Source organism: Tamandua tetradactyla, chromosome 2 (genome assembly GCF_023851605.1).
Source record: "Tamandua tetradactyla isolate mTamTet1 chromosome 2, mTamTet1.pri, whole genome shotgun sequence".
In the NCBI taxonomy this organism is placed as follows: Eukaryota; Metazoa; Chordata; class Mammalia; order Pilosa; family Myrmecophagidae; genus Tamandua; species Tamandua tetradactyla.
Window position 1 is genome coordinate 37,238,740 of NC_135328.1, and position 18,586 is coordinate 37,257,325.

Consider the following 18,586-nt stretch of genomic DNA (forward strand, 5'->3'; position numbering starts at 1 on the left):
GCAGTTTTAGCATAACTTCATACACACGGGGCATTATCATTTTAGATATGTCTGCTTTTAGCCCTTTTAGGGCCTTGAGGAGATGGGACCAAGGAGATGGCCGGGGGGGGGGGGGACCAAGAGAGATTGAAGCTGTGCATGGGGTACCCAGGAAGGAGAATTGGAGTAGCTGAAGTGAGATGGCCATTGACTAGCCTTTGCCTGCTTTTGAAATTTGTCTAGGATCAGTCTTAGAACGCTCTCCAGGATGGTGTGTCCACAATTCACATTGTCGCCACAATGGAAAAATTTCCCAATTTTCTTGGGTCAAAATCAGAATTGCATAGTAGGCAGCAGCATTTCTTCCTTTGTAAAAGACTTCTCAGGATTGTATGTAAATGCACCGGTTTGAAAATTCTGCTATAAGGGGTGCTGTGTTTTGGCAGAAAGAAATTCCTCTTGGAGCCAGTTCTGTATTCCCAGGAATTGGAGTGCACTCTTGAGAAGAGCTGTAGAGCACTCATCTCCACCCCTTGAAGGGCACGTGAGGAGGAGTCTCCTCTTCCTTGAAATCTGACTTACCATGCCAATCTACCCACTGAGCTGTTGAGATTTCAGATGTGAAGTGTTTTCTTAAAAAATGTTGCCCAAATCATCTAGTACATACAGCACCTATTGATCTTGCCTTCTTACATTGTTTCAAATTCATTATTTCCCCCTACCCCCCCAATCCTACTTTGGATGACTCTCTTCTGCCTGGCTTTTCTTTCCCTCCTTTTTTACCATGGGTCACTCAGAATCAGGCTTAAAATATAAAACAGGTGCTAATCTTTGGGAAGCCAAGTTGGATTAGTACCCCTCACCTGAGCGCCTGTAGCTCCTGTGTGTCCCTCCTTTAGCTCTGATCACGTGGTATTGAAACTGTTTGTCTGGACAGTTTCTTTTAGGGAAAGACCTGGGCCTTGTCTCTCTATCCTCAGAGTTCTGTATAGGGCCTGGCTGGAAAGATGCCCAGTGAGGTACTTTGCTTTGTTCTCATTTAGTTTTCACTCAAATGCTGATGATGATAAAATGAAAACTTTTAGTTTTCACTCAAATGCTGATGATGATAAAATGAAAACTTTTGACGATTTGTTTTCCTTGTCTTGTTTTGCATTTTGCAGGTGGTAATGTATGTTCCATAACAAACGATAATGCATATGATCTGAGTGATTCTGCCCTGGCAGTGCCACCAAAATCAGGTTCGAAGCTGAAGTTTTGGGGTAACTATGGCAAGGTTGGGGATGGCAGCAGGATTTTTTAAATTTAAGAGAGGATGGCCCTGGTACCAACACAAGGATATGTGGAAGGGATTTGGGATTTCAGGTTCTTGGCATCTGTAGTTGTTATTATTGTGATCTCCTCCAAGCCAATTAATCCCACCCTAGGTGGTCCCCACTCCAGCAACTTCATCAGCTCTCTGTTACCCTTAAATTAAAGTCTGATTCCTTAGTGTGGCCTTCAAGACCCTCTAGGATCCAGCCTCAGTGGGCCTTTCCAGCTTTATTTCTGCCCTCATGCAGCCACCCAGATGGCTCACTGTCCTGCAGATGAACCTGCATTCTCCTCTCACTGTGTAGTACAGTTCCCCCTTTTTCTAGACTACTCTTTGTTCCCTTCTCTGCAAATAAAAATCCTATTACTCTTAAAGCCTCATCATGAATGTAGCTTCTCTGTGAAATACCTTTCCTGATGTCCCCAGTCAGAATTATTCATACATGCTTATGTTTTGGTCCAAAGGTATAAAGCAACAGATGTTTGCCTCTGTTTAGCATAACTCTTGGTAGCCATTCAACCCAGCTCACCAGTTGCTTCTTCTAGCAAGTCTTTCCTGATCTCTCCCTTCCTATATAGAAATTGATTTTTTCTTTTGAGTATCAGCTCTTCATCTTTGTGCTGTTACACCTCTCACACAATATCTTGTTTTCTAACTAGACCATGGGTTACTGGAGTACAGGCATCCAACTTGATTCATCTGTGTAACTCAGGGGTCTTCCATGGTGTCAGTGCTTGATAAATGTTGAGTTGAATTGAACCTCTCCCACAAGAAAATAAGCCCAGCATGGGGTATTTTCTATACCAGAGCAGAGGTCCAAGAGCCAGGCCTCTTTGCCCTCTAGGTTTGTGTCAGATGGCATTTGGGTCTCTCCTAGCTAGCTTCAGGATTGGAACCTCCTAGAATGTGAAGAGTTGCCCCCAGTAGCTCTGACGTCTTGCCTCTTGATTTGTAGCTTCAGAGACTCCTCTGTCTTCTGGAAATGATATGGACTCCCTCTCCTGTGACAGTGGCAGCTCTGCTGCCAGCACCCCATGCATGTCCCTCCTGGTTCCTGGACACCGCCTCTGGGCCAGCAAGAGGGGCTGCCACATCCTGGGACTGATTGAGGACTACGATGCCCTGTGTAAGCAAATTGGCCAGGGCCAGAGGCTCCTTGCTGAAATGGAGATTCAAATCCAAGAGGCTTTCAGCCCCACATATGGAGAGCTGGGAACAAAGGTAATCCAACCAACAGAACTGGAGGGGAGAGATGCTCATTAGGGAAAGTAAAGTAGAAGGAGAATACTAGGAGGCAAGTGAGATAAGTGTCTTGGTAAGACCCTGAGAAGAGAGACCAGAAAACATAGCTCATGAAATCTCAGAGGTCAGGTCCAATTTGAGAGACTATTTGGGGGAAAGGTGCAACCTGTTGAGGTTTGTAGCTGGAGTCACTGTCATTTCTTCACTGTGATATGCTGCTTATGCCAGTGTCTGCCTCTGTCGACCCATTCTCATTCATTCATCCATTTATCTGTCTTTCTGTCCATCTGTCCTTCAGTATATTCACTCATCTACCCAGTCCACCTGTCCATCAACCTATCCAGGCCCCTGTGCTCAGGCTCTAGGGCTACCGCGGTGAACAAAATATATGTCCTTAGCCTCACGAAGCATATGGTCAACCATATTATAATTTCTCAGCTGCTTTTAATGAGCTTCCCAATGGGAAATATTCTTCATCCACTCAAGATGGATAGTGGCTTTCATCTCTTCATGCAGAAGAACTTTTTATGGGCTATTTTATTTTACCTTCAGAACAATCCGGTGAAGTAGGTAATATTCCCATTTTACAGATGAAGGTGAAGTAACTTGGAGCATTCAAGATTTGAGCTCAGTTCTCTGTGTCCTCAAAAGCCCTCTTTCTGATTCATAACACTGCTTCCCGAAAGATAGTGCTAGCTATCCCACCAGTGCAGAAGCTATCACTCCTATGTGAGACAAGACGAGCCTAGATTCGAAGGATTTCTGATTACTAGCTCTGGCTCCTGCCTGTCTCCCCATCAATATCTCTAACTTTCCCCCCTTTTATTTCCTGCTCCTGATTAGGCTGGGCTGCAGGCAGTTGTGCCTCTAGCCTCCTACATCCTGCCTCCAGCCCTCACTCCCATAATAGATCCTTCTGGTTTGGAGTACTCCACACCCCCTTTTACCTTCCCCTCCTCCCTGCCTCATCCTACATTAATCCTCATTATAAAGGCCCTTTTATTGAGGATCCATGTGCTTGGCATACATTTACTCATCCACTACCTCCAAGGCCTGGGTCAAGTTTTTTTTATCCTTCCTATTCTGGATCCGACTTCTGAACTTCAATGAGCCACATTTTCTGGCCCCTCTCCTCATTTTCTCACTGAGGACGGTGGAGCCATCTGCTTCCTGTTTCCTGGGTTGCCTTTTTGTTTTGCTATATTATAAAAAAGTTTGGCATTTTGTATCCTACTAGATAATAAACTTTAGGAGAACAGGGTTAATGTCTATTATGTTCAATAGTCTATATCCACTACCTAGCACAGGGCCTGGCACGAGATAGGCGTTTGGTAAATATTTGTTGAATGAATTGATAAATATTAATAAGATTATCTTTATTTTTTATTATAATCTTTATTGCATGAAAGCTAGAAACTGGAAAAACTTAAAGAAAATATCTGTAAAAACACCTACAGTATTAAATTTTTGATAAATATACTTTTAGTTTATTCATAAAATTTAATAAAACTGGCTCATAAATATATAATTTCAAATTTAAATTTTAGTTAACATCACATTGTAAACATTTTTTCTATCTCATTCAGTATTTTTCTAGAACTTGACTTCTAATGGCTCACAGAAGAGGCTAACCTGTGGATGTACTGTCCTCTCTTTACTCTTTTACCTATTTGTTGAACAGTTAAGCTGTGATTATCCTTATGCTTAAATCTTTGATCACATCTTTGATTAGTTCCCTCAGATAAGTTCCTAAGAATGGAATTACCAGTTCAGAGGGTTTGAACTTTACAGGGCTCCTGATATTCATTGCTGTATTACTTTCCAAAAGGTTATATCTCTGTTAAAGAGTATCTGTCTCACTGCACCCTTCCCTTCATTGAATGTTTTTATTTATAATGATGTTTGCCAAATTGATAGCTAAAATGTGTTGTTCATTTATTTTGTGTTTATTGCTTGTGAAGACAAATTCTCTTTTAAATTAAGTTTTAAAAATTGTTTTATTTCTCCTTCTCTGAGTAACATCCTTTTTCATATACCTCTATCCCACCAATTTGAGTTTGCTTCTGCCAGCAAAAAGGGCGAGAGACTTTATAAGGCCCTGATATCATATTTGGATTAAGCAGAGCCATTTAATAGGGATGGCTAAAGGAAAAAACATGTATGTTGCTACATTTGCTGTTGGTAGCATTTGACTACCTGACAGTCTCCATGGGCTGCAGAACAGTACAAATAACCCTACCATCAATACAGTACAAATGACCATCAGTCATGGTCATTGATGGGGCTAAAATCACCACTGAAATTCTTTTATTATCTATTCACTAATCTTGAAGAACAATAAATTGGTATAATCTGACACCAGGCTTTTACTCAGCTTGGAAATTAAAGCTCAACAGCATGAAGATTTATGCTGCCCATTAAAGTTGGCCTATCCATAATCTTTTCAAGACTGTGCATAACAACCTTCTGCACCTCGCCCCTCCACCCTGCCCCCCAATAGGGTCCACATTCAGCACTTCTGAGCAGGTTTGTCACCAGTGTAAACACAGCCAAGCTGATCCTGGAAGAGGCCTGGAGGTTACTGAAGCTTCTCTGGAGAGCCTCACTCCCCACTAATGGCCAGTGCACCCTGCACTGTGAACAGGTAGGTGGTGACACATGGATTCAGAGGTTCATATGCTTCTGGGTACCTGTGTCTCAGTCTCTACTATGCTTAACTTAGCGCCTGGCTCACAGCAGATGTGCCCCCAATTTGGGGTATATATCAGAGGGAAGAGACGGCACCACTTTTTTTAAGGGTAATATGCCGGGCAATATGCCAACTGTTCTTACCTGATTCCTTGGCATCTCTGTGAGCTCAGACTGTGGCCCTAAACCTGACTGTGTCCCCACATCTAGCACATCTATGTTGAGTTGAATCTTATCAACATTCTACACATGAGGAGACTGAGACTTGGGGAGCTAAGGAACTTACTTTAAGGTTACAAGCAGATCTGAAAGCATAAGTATCTGAATCCAAAGTTTATTTTTTCATTTTATGGGCGTTAAGTCCCAGTATATCCTCAAGGACTAGCTTGTTCTTTTCTCTCAAAATCCCTTTCATTTTAGATGCCTTTTTCTGGAATTTATGATTCATATTGATAGCTTTTATCACCATATTTTAGTAGGCATTTTGTGCCAGTTTGAAAGGATATATATACCCTAGAAAAGCCATATTTTAATCCTAATCCCATTTTTAAAGGCAGCCGTTTTTTCTAATCCATATTCAGCATTGTATGTTTAAAACTGTAATTAGATCATCTCCCTGGAGATGTGATTTAATCAAGTGTGGTTGTTAAGCTGGATTAAATGGAGGCATGTCTCCACCCATTTGGGTGGGTCTTGATTAGTTTACTGGAATCCTATAAAAGTACAAGCATTTTGGAGAATGTGGGAGATTCAGAGAGAGCAGAGCAGAACAACATAGCCACGAGAAGCAGAGTCTACCTGCCAGCATCCTTTGGAGATGAAGAAGAAAAGTGCCTCCCAGGTAACTTCATGAAAAAGGAAGCCAGGAGAGGAAGCTAGCAAATGATGCCGTGTTCGCCATGTGCCTTTCCAGATGAGAGAGAAACCCTGACTGTTTGCTATGTGCCCTTCCATTTGAGAGAGAAGCCCTAAACTTCATCAGCTTTCTTGAACCAGGGTATCTTTCTCTGGATGCCTTTGATTGGACATTTGTATAGACTTGCTTTAATTGGGACATTACCTCAGCCTTAGAACTGTAAACTAGCAACTTATTAGATTCCCCTTTTCAAAAGCCATTCTGTTTCTGGTATATTGCATTCTGACAGCTAGCAAACTAGAACACCTTTTTTTTTTTTTAGCAAGGGCAGGCACTGGGAAACAAACTCAGGTCGAGATCTCTGCCTGCTGAGCCACTGTGGCCTGCCCTTAGTAGACCTTTTTCAAAATCTGTTTTAACTACTTAAGAATGGCAGGGTCCAAATCAGGAGTCAAGTAGAGCAGAGTCTTTCCTGATTTTTGTCCATAGGATACATGTAGTATTATGACAAGGTGAAAGCTCACTCTGGCTAAATCCCCCTGGAAGGAGGAGCATACAGGTTAAGGAAGAGTTAGGTCCTCTAGTTTGGTGGCCTAATAGAGATACTTATCCTCATTTATCTAACCTATAAGTTCTTACCAGAGGCCAATGGGAAAGTAGAAATGAAATTTGCATTCTGTTTCATTATTTCATTTAGTTAACCTTCTTTTGACAACTCTCAGATTTATAAAACATGGCAAAGAAATAGCCAGGAAGACAGTCCTCTTTCTCTGAAGGGTCTAAATGAGTCTTTCCTAAGATTTCTCCCTTGGAAACCTGGGGAGGAAATTTGAGTGCCCTAAGCTCAGGGAAGTACATAACCAATCTTTACACAGCTCCACACTGGCCTTTTCATTCTTCTAACTCACCAGGCTCTTTTCTATCTTAGGCTTTCCACACATACTAGTTGGGTTGATCTTTCCCCTTCCCATACCCCAAGCTGACTGACTCCTTCTCACCTTTCAGTTCTCAGCTTTAATGTTATTTTAAGATCATGGAGGGTTCCCTGATCAAGTTATAGCATCTTGCTCATTTTCATTATAGCCCTTTATCACGAGTTATAATTATGCATTTGTTTGCTTAATTTCTGACCCCTTGTATTTACCATGAGGGGCCTGTGTCTCTTGTTCAGCACTCTATACCCTATACCTAGCAGTATCTGGCCTATAGTAGGAGTTAAATACATGTTTCTGAATGAATAAATGAATAATTTGTCCCATACCCCTGGCCCATGTGATTTTTCAAAGTATAACATGTCCGAATAAGACAGACTTGATCCTTAACACATACATTGACTGCTGTTTTTGTCCCCAGTACATTGTAGTATCTGTTAGTTAAATTGGTAAATTGTACTTCTGACTTTTTATCCTTATAAGCCCATTCTTCCCCCCAATTTGAAAATTAGCTCAGGGGCTTATCAGTGCTCATGATGATTTGCCTCTTCTATCCAGAGGCTTCTGGGTTATTGATTATGCTCACTTTAGCATCAGACATTTAGAGCCAGGAAGAAGGACTCTAGAGATGATCCAATGTGTTTGCTGATATAGCAGGCCCTGTGTGGTGTTAAATTGCCTCTTGCCACTTTTCTGGAACTGCCTGTTTCTTATGCTGCCTTTTGCTTAGAGCAGATTTCTACGTTTTCACCAGCAACCCTGATGGATTTTCTCTGAGTGTTATTAATTTGCCTCTTGCATTTAATGCACTCCCCTCTGTGGTCCAGGTAACCATAAAAATGCTCTAGAAAGTGTTTCCTGTGCCTCAGTTTACGTAAGAAAGTTACCTGTGAGGAGGATATAATTGTGTTATGCATTTTTGCTCCTAATAACTTTAAAATGGAAGGATAAACAGTAACAATAGGTTACTTATAGAGGTAGGAGGGAAGAAGATGGAAGCGACAGAGATGGAAGCTAGATTTCTATGAATAGGCCTTTTTTTTGTAAATTTGATTTTGAAGCTATGTATGTGCTTTATTTAATTATAAATAAAAATGGAAACAAAAGCAATTTATAAAAATTGATAGCCATATGAAACAAACCTTACAGTACATAGCATTAGAAGATTAACCATGCAAAGAGGAAATATTTCAATGACTGAAGCACAGTAACTTTTAACTTTACTAGTGGAAAATACTCTAAGGACAAAAAGAACTGCAATAACAATAATAATAATGTTTTTAATAATTATTTTGTTAGTAGTAATATTGTTGGTATTGGTTTTCTGAAAATATTGTATCTATATTGTAGGACAAAAAAGACAACTAATTATGTTAATTTCATTAGGAACTGAGATTTTCCCCAAAAGAGAAGAGATATAAATATAAAATCAAGGAAGTAAAAACCCTGTAATCCTAAATTTAAATTGGAAATATCAGTATGAAGTCATGATGTATTTTCCATTAAAAAAATTTAGTAGCTTTCTCTACTTAAAAAGCTTTACTAATTACTAATTACTGATCTAGTACCAATGAGCACCCCTAGTATCCAAATTGTTGTTTCTAAATACCTTTTCCACTAAAAGGAACTAGGACTCTTTAGAGAAATAGCTTAATTCTAGATCTTGGGTAGGAAATGTATAATATGCACATAGAATATGTTTTCATCCTAGTAAGAAAAGAAAAAAGTAAAGGGAAAAGAGGTGAATCACCTGTTGGTTCTCAGAGTGTGGAAGCTGGACATCAGCATCTGCATCACCTGGAAACTTGTTAGACATGCAAATTCTTAGGCCCCATCTCACATCCGTGAATTCTGTGAGGGGCTCCTTAGTTTTTTTCTTTTTTCTTTTTTTTTTTTTTTTGCATGGGCAGGCATCAAGAATTGAACCCGACTCCAGCATGGCAGGCAAGAACTCTGCCTGCTGAGCCACCATAGCCCGCCCTGTAATTTTTTGTTGTTGTTGTTGTTCCCCCTATTATTTATTTATTTTTAATCCATATGTTTTACTCGTCTGTCGATAAGGTAAATAAAAGGAGCATCAGACACAAGATTTTCACAATCACACAATCACAATGCGAAAGCTATAATGTTATACAATCATCTTCAAGAAACATGGCTACTGGGACACAGCTCTACATTTTCCGGCAGTTCCCTCCAGCCTCTCCATTACATCTTGACTAAAAAGTTGATATCTGTTTAATATGTAAGAATAACCTCCAGGATAACCTCTCGACTCTGTTTGGAATCTCTCAGCCACTAACACTTTATTTTGTCTCATTTCTCTCCTTCCTCTTCGGTGGAGAAGGTTTTCTCAATCCCTTGATGCTGAGTCCCAGCTCGTTCAAGGATTTCTGTCCCACATTGCCAGGAAGGTTTGTACTCTTGGGAGTCATGTCCCATGTAGAGAGGGGGAGGGCAGTGAGTTTGCTTGTTGTGTTGGTTGAGAGAGAGAGGCCACATCTGAGCAACAGAAGAGGTTCTTTGGGGGGTGACTCTTAGGCATAATTTTAAGTAGGTTTAGTCTATCCTTTGCGGGGTTAAGTTTCATATGAACAAACCCCAAGATTGGGGGCTCAGCCTATTGCTTTGGTTTTCCCCACTGCTTGTGAGAATATCAAGAATTCTCCACTTGGGGAAGTTGAATTTTCCCCGTTTCTCACCATTCCCTGAAGGGGACTTTGCGAATACTTTTTTATTCACTGTTCAGATCACTCTGGGATTTATTGGGGCATCACTCTGGACAAACTTACAAAGTCTCATGCCCGCCCCACATGGCACTGAAAACTACAGGATTAAAAGACATATCAATCAAATACAGAATGTGGAGCTTATTTGGATCCTGAATCAAACGAACCAGTTGTTTCATAAAAAATAAAATTAGGATGCAATTAGGGATATGTGCCCACTGATTGCACATTTGGTTATACTTAAGAATTATTGTCATTCTTTTAGATGTAATAATGGTATCATGGCTATGTTTTTCTTCTAGAGATACATACCGAAATATTTTATGGATGAAATTATATGATTGGCTTCCATAATTGGTTTCAAAATAACCTGGAGGTGAGGATGGGCATGGATATAGATGAAGAAGGTTGGCCATGAATTGATAATTGATGAAACTGGATGGGTACCCTGGGGTTCATTATTCTTTCTCTAACACTTTTGTAAGTGTCTGAGATTTTTCATAATAAGAAGGAAAACAAAAATATGCTCCAGAAGTCAGGTTGGGACAGAACGTGGATAAAGTCAGACCCCTCTGGGTGTAGGGGAAGGTTGGTGGCTTTGTACTCTGTGGTAGGTTCTGTTGCCTTCAGAAAGAATTGCTGTTGTCAACCTCCTACTGGTTTCAGACACTTTGCTATATAGACAGTATCACATTTTATCCCTTCCAATATCCTTTAGAGGGTTAGGTTTTTTCTGGAACTAGGAACTGAGGCACCATAGTGTATTTGTCCTGTAAAAATGAAGATTTTAATCCAGTGGAGCAGCAGACACATAGTTAAAATTCCTTGTTTTAAGTTCTGGTTGGGATATGTACAGGATGTTATGAGAGTGCAGGTAAAAGTTAACATCGCCAGGGGATACAAGGGTAGTTCAGTGGTAGAATTCTTGCCTGCCATGTGGGAAACCTGGGTCTGATTCCCTGCCCATGCACTTACCAAAAACAAACAAACAAGCGAACAAAATAAAGAAAAAGCTAATAAAAATTCAACAAAAGATGCTGTAATAATGAGATACATTGAAAAAGAATGAAATATGACCCCTGCCGTACAGCATAAAAAAAAAAAAGTTAACTCGTCAATTTACAAAGTCTTGCACCACCTACTCTATGCTAGGTCCTTTGCTAGGTGCTGGCAATCAGAAGAAAGAAATGATCTCTGCCCTATAGGAGGTAGTAGTCCAGTAGAGGAAGCAAACAAGTAAATAGCCAGTTACAATACAAGTGTGAAATGGGCAATGATAGGGGAGCACTGGGCACCATGGTGACCCAAAGTAGCAGTAATCAGCCTAGATTCCTGGTGGGGAAGGGGTCCCAAGAAAACTTCTTGGAGGAAGTGATACCTGAGCTGACCTTAGAAAGAGAAATTGGGTTAGGCAGACGAAATAGGGGATAGCCCCTCAGGGTGTGGAATAATCAAACCCCTAGGTTCAGTCATCATCTCAGAGTCTTGCTCTACTTGGGAGGTGACAGATGGGTCAGGGATTTTTATTCCTGAGGCTCTGAATGTTGAGTTACTTTGCCCTAGAACGCGTGGTCTATAGAGCCATCACCAAAGCTTACATCTTTGTGGTCTCCCTAGCATGAGGAAAAGAAAACCTAATGTTTGAATTAGGTTCTGTTATGGGAGAACAGTTGAAGCCCTTGTACCTAAAACTATTCATAATCTTATGAATAGGTTAAAGCAAAGAATCAGAAGAATGATATATACCTTAGACATTTTAGTTTAACTTAAAGCAGAAAAATGTACATTCGTCATTCTTTTTTTTTTTTTGTCAATTGTCATTCTTTTGATGTTGGAATAGGAGCTTTTCTTTGAATATGGGTCTGCTAATTGGAGTTCCACATCATTTCTTTCATAAACTGCATCCATAACGTATGTCTGTCATTTCCAGTTTTTCTTACTTTAAGATGAAAAGTTAGATACACGCAAAACAATTTGAATATAGAATTATTCTAGACTGTGTTCTCCCATGTCTTTTATAGTTTCTCACCCACGCTTAATTTGCCAGAGATGTGTTTTTTAGTTACTTAACTTTATCAAGTCTTCCCTGGAGCGTAACTTAGTTTTCATACAACCAGTTCTCTCTTTTTTTATTCACATATTTTATAAGTTTACTTAATATTTAGTTAAATTGTGTAATTTAATTGCAAGTATGACTGCCATATACATGTTTGAGAACAAACTAAGGTGATTCTTTGTAAGCCGACAATTCATTTCATCTCTTGGGAACAGAAGTGTTTTGATACGAAAGAGAAAAGCCTGTGCTAGGGCATCAGTTGGTGTTCTTAACACCGACTGGGAATGTCCTTAACCCTATGAGCTGGTTAAGTGGAAACTGATTGAGAGAGCCTTCATTTATTGTGCACATATTTAATTTCAGAGGAAAGGGAGCTCTGATTCTGTTATCTAGCCGCACTTTCCTCACCTATGAAAAACCAAACTAGATTCTCCCAAAGGATCATTTACTCTCCTAATAATACTTCCATATTATCCTTCTAAAATTTAACATTAAAATATTTTTAAATTGGCATTATAGTTTTTGTAGAAAATATCAGTAATTCAGATAATTTATTGAAATGAGAAATAAAATATTCCAAATCACGTCTCTCAGAGATAATCACTGATAACATTTTGATGACATTCCTGTCATCAGTAGTTTCCTTAGACATCTTGATAAACACATATATGGATATAGATGTATTCTGTTTCATGAAACAGTAATGCCTGATGTATAGTTGATGCTGCTGTGAGCTGTTCCTCACCCCCCACGCCCTGCTCGTTATGATTATCTGTCCATGTCAGTTAATACGACTCTAAAACATCATTTTTAATAGCTGTAAAATTACCCTATAGTATACAAATACCATAATTTATTTATTCAGACCCCTACTGAAAAAAATCAGGTTGTTTATTTGAGATAAACATCATTTACATGGACATTTTCTAGTGACTTTGTTACTATTCTTTGGGGTAAATGCCAAAGTGGATCAAAGGGATTAAGCACATTTTACAACTTGGTGAATATTGCTAGGGTATCATCTAGCTGAGTTGTACCAATTTACAGCTCCGCTACTAGTCCCACTGGAGTGTGGGAAAGGGTACTTTTCTCACACTCTTACTGTCACTGCATTCTGCCTAATTTCTCCAGTTTGATCTATAGGAAATGGTATCTAGTTTTTCTTCAGTTATCTTTCTTTGTGAGTAGGATTGAGCATCTTTTCATGTTTTTATAATTCTTCCTATTTGATATTGTTGTAGTTTGCTAGCTGCCAGAATGCAATATACCAGAAATGAAACAGCTTTTAAAAAGGGAAATTTAATAAGTTGCTAGCTTACAGTTCTGAGGCCAAGAAAATGTCCCAATTAAAGCAGGTTTGTAAAAATGTCCAATCTAAGGCATCCAGGGAAAGATACCGTGGTTCAAGAAGGCTGATAACGTTCAGCATTTCTCTCTCAGCTGGGAGGACAAATGGCGAACATGGTGACATCTGCTAGCTTCCTCTCTAGGCCTCCTGCCTCATGAAGTTCCCCAGGAGGCATTTTCCTTCTTCATCTCCAAAGGTTGCTGGCTGGTGGACTCTGTGGTTCTCTCATTCTTCTCTTATGGTTTTGTGACTCTCTCCTTGTTCTCAAAAGGAACTCTCTCTCAATCTTTATAGGATTCCAGTAAACTAATCAAGACCCACATATAATGGGTGGAGACATCTCTCTCTAATCAAGTTTAATACCCACAATTGATTGAGTCATATCTCCCTAATCAAGTTTCCAATATGTAGTGCTGGATAGGGATTAGAGGAAACTGTTGATCTCACAAGATTGATTAGGATGAAAACATGGCTTTTCTAGGGTGCATAAATCCTTTCAAATTGGCATAGATATGATGATTTCTTTGTTCATTTTTCTAATCCCTTTTCTCTTTAGATTGGAGAAATGAAGGCAGAGATCACCAAACTACACAAGAAATTGTTTGAAAAAGAAAAAAAGTTTCAGAACACTGTCAAACTTTTGCAGCTGAGTAAGCATCAGGAGAAAGTCATCTTTGATCAGTGTAAGTTAGCAATCAGGGTAGCCATGAATGATCACTTCCTGCCTCAGGATTGTGCCCAACTCTGATTTATCCATTTCAGAGCTTGTAGCTGTTTGTAATCATACTTCTTGTTCATGGGTTTCTTTTCATAATTTTTTCTGCACTGCTCAGACAGATGAGTTCCTTTAACAGACCTTTGTGAAGGATCATTTGATGCCTTGGACTGTTATCTATTTGGGGAATCAGATGTGTGGCTTTGCAGCGAGGATAACATGCTTAGGGTATTATGGGAGCACTGAGGTGGAAGTAGGTGGACATAACTCTGTCTTGGGAGGTGGGTTTCATGACCAGGTGATACCTGAGCTGAGTCTGAAAGGTAGAGTAGGTGTTAGTCAGATAGAAAGGGGAGTGGCAGTCCAGGCAGAGTAAATGGCATGGAGGAAGGCAAGAGGCAAGACATAGGCTTTGTATATGAGAAACTAACAATGATTCCTGTTGGTGGAATAAAGGCTGCAAGTGGCAAAATAAGGCAGGAGGGGTTGGGTTGACCAGGAACTGCATTATGAAAGGCCTTTTGTGGCAGGCTAAGGGTAGCTCTCAGAGCAGAGGGTTGACCTGTCCCAACTGCAAGCAAGAAAGATTTGCTGAAGGCTGCTGGATGAGTATGGAGGAGGCCAATCCAAGAGTTCAATGTAGAAGTCACAAGGAGGAAATGGATTTGAGAGATATTTCTTGAGATAGATAACTCCAGTTTAGAGAGATTGAATAACTTTTGTAAGATCAGTCCCAGGTCTAACCTAGGTGCTTCTGAAATTGTTTGGGAGCAGGTCCACATCTCTGGTTTAAACTTTGAGCACTCCTTCACTCTAAGTGAAGGCAGTAGCTGAGTTTCTATTTGTGCCTATTGTCAGCATGGAGGAAATTCCAGTAGTAGGCAAAATCACATTCAGATGGGTTAAGTTACTGGGGCAGATCCAGAGAGCAGAACCCAGGCCCTCTTTTGTCTAGGTGAGTGCAGTATGAAATTATTGAATGACCACAATTCAAATTCCCACTCTCCTTTGTGACCTGGAATAAATTACATCACTCTATGAGTTTCAGATTCCATGTATCTAACCTGAAATAATAATCCCAGAGGACTCAGATTGGTTGGCTGGGCCTGGGTTCTAATCATGACCCTGTAAGAAGTACCTCAGTTTTCTCAGTTGTAAAAAAAATTGTAAAGTGGGGATGCTGATGGTACTTAAACTTGGTTGTATTTAGCACAGTGCCTGGGACAAGTGGATACTTGGCAAATGTTAATTCTCTGCCTCTATCTTTCCATTAGGTCAGACTGAATCCTTTGTACAGAGGAGGGGACAAACCATTAATAGTCAGAAAAACATATCTCATAGCATTCCCTTTCTGTGTAAGATGTTATCACCCACCTCTGAATCTACAAGGCCTGTCACAAGGGGCTTGGCTTAGTACAGGGTGAGGGCCTTGCTGTAGGTCACATAGCTGGTGGCTGGTCTGGACCCTTTGACTCCTTCTATGGGCAACTTTGCAGCTAATCCAGATGAGTCAAGTCTTTGACAACTTCCCAACGTCTTATTGGCCTCACAGGTCTGTTTTGGCTGAAAGGACAAAGTAAAAGTCAGCATAGTGTCCCTTTCCATGCTTGGTGATAGAGAAGAGCCTGTGTCCAGGGCTGGCCCCTGCATGGGACAAGCTGAATGCTGCATCTCCTCCCAGAGTCTGCAGGGGAAAATAAGAACCTCTGGGACTACCTACTTCACTTGTGGGCATCAGATCCACATTGGCAACAATAATTTCTACCACGTAAAGCTGGAGAGGGGCATTCACTGAGATCACAGTCAGCAAACTGCCTGTCTTCATATAGACAGCCCTCTGCTGAGGTGAAAAGAGCCCTGGACTGAGTTGGACAGACTTGGGTTTGAGTCCTATCTCTGCGATGAGATAAGTTTCGATGTGGGAAAAATTCTTTGTCTCTCTGACCCTCAGCCTTCTTATCTTCACAGGGATTTCTGTGCTTTGCAATGTAGATAGTGCTGTTCACATGTAAGGGCCTTTTCAGATCAAATTTAGATGTTGTAGTACTGTTACAAAATTATTTTTAACCTCCACAGCTATGCTGATTTTTTTTTTTTCTGGGTCATAGGCCCCTGGGCAAATTTCAAGAAAGTTATGGTCTCTCTCCTCAGAAATTTGCATACATCCATACACACAATTATCTGGACATAGTTTCCGTGGATTTAGGAACATCCAAAGCATATCCATGGTTCCAGGTGAAAAATTACTTCCTTGCAGCATGGAGTGAGGTACAGGGGGCCAAAAGAGACATTGGCTACCCCTAAAATTCATTTTGCCCAATTCAAAACAAAGCCCATACTTCTGTCCCTTCCATCATATCATAAATTTGCAAATAGACTTTGTTACCTCCAGAATAAAATATCTGTGAGGCAAGAAATAAATATTTTCTCTAGGCCACTACATGGCACCTATTCAGAATATGTCACTGGAAAGTTGGTGGGAATTGGGCTATGTGTGTTGGGGATGATTCCATCTCAGCCTTGGGCACCACTGACCAAAGGCCTAGTTTTAGAAGCCTTGTGTCTATCCCCTGTTGAGGGAATAAGTAGATTCCCTGGCCTTTACCAATCCCCTAGATAGATCCTTGATCAGGCTCAGTAATCTGTTCAGTGGTAGCATTCCTCCCACTGCTGGAGTTTGTGTTGGAAGAGAAAAAGATTGAGGGAAGAAGTGACCTTACTTTATAATTGCTACCCTGATACGTTGTGGCACTCCCATTCCTCCCTAGGGGTTCTGATACATTGATGATTTGCCCTTTTACAGTGTTAGGATTGGCAGGGACCTCTGAAACCATCCTGTCCATACCCCTACCTGCCCAGGTAGAAGATGACTTGCCCAGGAAACCCATGTTGGACTTTTTTACCAGCTAAAGGGCAGTCTCAGGAGCCATGGCCAGAGTTCTTCCTTCCGGGCAGTTAGGGACCTGCTTTAAGAACTGCTATGTAAAGATTTGACCTTACAAAACTGCTCTCCACCCTTAACTTGGGCCTTCACATATGGGTTTGCTTGGAGTGGGGTACCCCACCCTTCACAGAACTGCTTCTTCAGAGGGCCTAAGAAGCTAATGTTTGTGGGGGGCTTAGTCAGATACCAGCCCTCTACCCTGCCCTCAACCATTGTCCTCCAAGACATTTGGGTTAGCCCTAGAGATACCTTGGATCCATGGAGCCATTTAGATCCTCATTTTGTCTTTTATAAAGATAGCACACTCTACCTTCTGGTGTCACTGTGAGGTTACGGCTTAGTAGGAACTTGAAGAAGTGTTTCTGGCCCACCCTTTCTTCTTGAGATGGATTATTTGGTCCTGGGGTGTGTGACCCAGGGACCAAAGGGGGGATTTTTTTTTTACCTCTGTTTGGTCTGGATGCTTCGGGGTTGGCCACAATCTGGACTCTTCAGGGTTGGAGGATGGGGACTCTTCCTCCCTGCACTTGGCTTTTATACTGTCTTCCTAGTCATCTGAGTCTAATCATCCCATTCTTCACTCTCTCCACAGTGGCTGTAACCCACAAAATCCTTCGGAAAGCCAGAGGAAATCTAGAGGTAATGCCCCTTTGAGTTTCTTTCATCAAAACCATTTGGGGCATAGGAATGAATACTGGGCCAGAAATGACTTCTTTTTAAAAATTATGTTGAAGGTAAAACCAGGAGACATGTCCCCTTTGAAGACTTGTATTTTTCTGTTAGCAGTACATAAAAAGTTTCATTTTATCATTCTCATTTCATCGGTGGTTGTTTTAATTTTTAAATTTCTATGTTAATTTTACAAGTGAGAAATAAAGTAAACAGTGCTTGGCACATAGTAGGCATTTGATAAATATTTCTTGAATGAATGAGTATACTCTGACCTCATTGTCATTTTGTTTTGTAAATATTTACTGATCAAACAGTATTCTTTGAAACCAGTTTCAGAATAACAATTTCATTTTTAATTATATCAGAAATCGTACTCCAGAAAACTTCCAGAGGACCTAAATTCCTATTTTTCTCCCTCCCCATTTTCAGCTTAGGCCCGGGGCTGCCTATCCAGGAACATCCAGTCCCAGCAGACCAGGCTCCTAAGGAGAACTTTCAGTCAATAAATCTTGTGGTCCTCCCACTGAGGTCTGTCATCATTTCTTTAAGTGTGGTTCTTATTTATTGAGAAAAAGGGGCTATCTGAACAAAGAAATCCATTTATTTTTCCTTAGTATTTTCTATCTAACGTTGATTTAAGGACTGTTGTAAAACAAGGTAAAGGTGCTGTGCAACTGTGTTTTACAAAGGCTTTGAGCATTTGAAATGCTTGGCGTTTGAGAGCATTTGTAGGCACCTGGCTATGAGGCATTTCTGCTGCATAGATCTGTGGGCATCATCCTGGACGTGCTTAGTGCTTGGCTGATACTACGTTAGAAAATTCTGCTGAAATGATTGATTTCATTTCAACTTGATGATCAGCTACTTCATGTGGAGATTCAAAATCCAAGTCCCCAGCTCCCAAGTGGGATAGGCCAGAGTCGTGGGAGTCTCATTCCCCTAAGACATTGCCCTGAGCTCTCACTGTTAAGGCCATGCAGGTGTCTGAAGGGGCATGACTGTCCTTGCACCATGACCAGAGGCATCGGAATCTCTACCTGACATATACTCAGCATTTCACAGTCATGTCACATAGCCCTTCTCTGAGGTGGGGCCATTCTTGATTTAGGAGAG

General features: G+C 40.7%; 1 protein-coding gene across 9 annotated transcripts in view; it reads left to right on the top strand.

The window, feature by feature from the left end:
* The window catches only part of CDK5RAP2 (CDK5 regulatory subunit associated protein 2), a 281,439-nt gene extending 263,443 nt beyond the window's left edge, over positions 1 to 17,996 (top strand). For all 9 annotated transcript variants that reach the window (XM_077143511.1, XM_077143532.1, XM_077143525.1 and 6 more), the window contains 6 exons: positions 1,143 to 1,220; positions 2,250 to 2,515; positions 5,037 to 5,180; positions 13,699 to 13,825; positions 17,394 to 17,440; positions 17,903 to 17,996. In XM_077143511.1, the coding sequence (XP_076999626.1) occupies positions 1,143 to 1,220; positions 2,250 to 2,515; positions 5,037 to 5,180; positions 13,699 to 13,825; positions 17,394 to 17,440; positions 17,903 to 17,959 (719 nt within the window). In that variant the 3' untranslated portion in view covers positions 17,960 to 17,996. The remainder of the gene's footprint in view (positions 1 to 1,142; positions 1,221 to 2,249; positions 2,516 to 5,036; positions 5,181 to 13,698; positions 13,826 to 17,393; positions 17,441 to 17,902) is intronic.
* Positions 17,997 to 18,586: the final 590 nt, after the last annotated feature.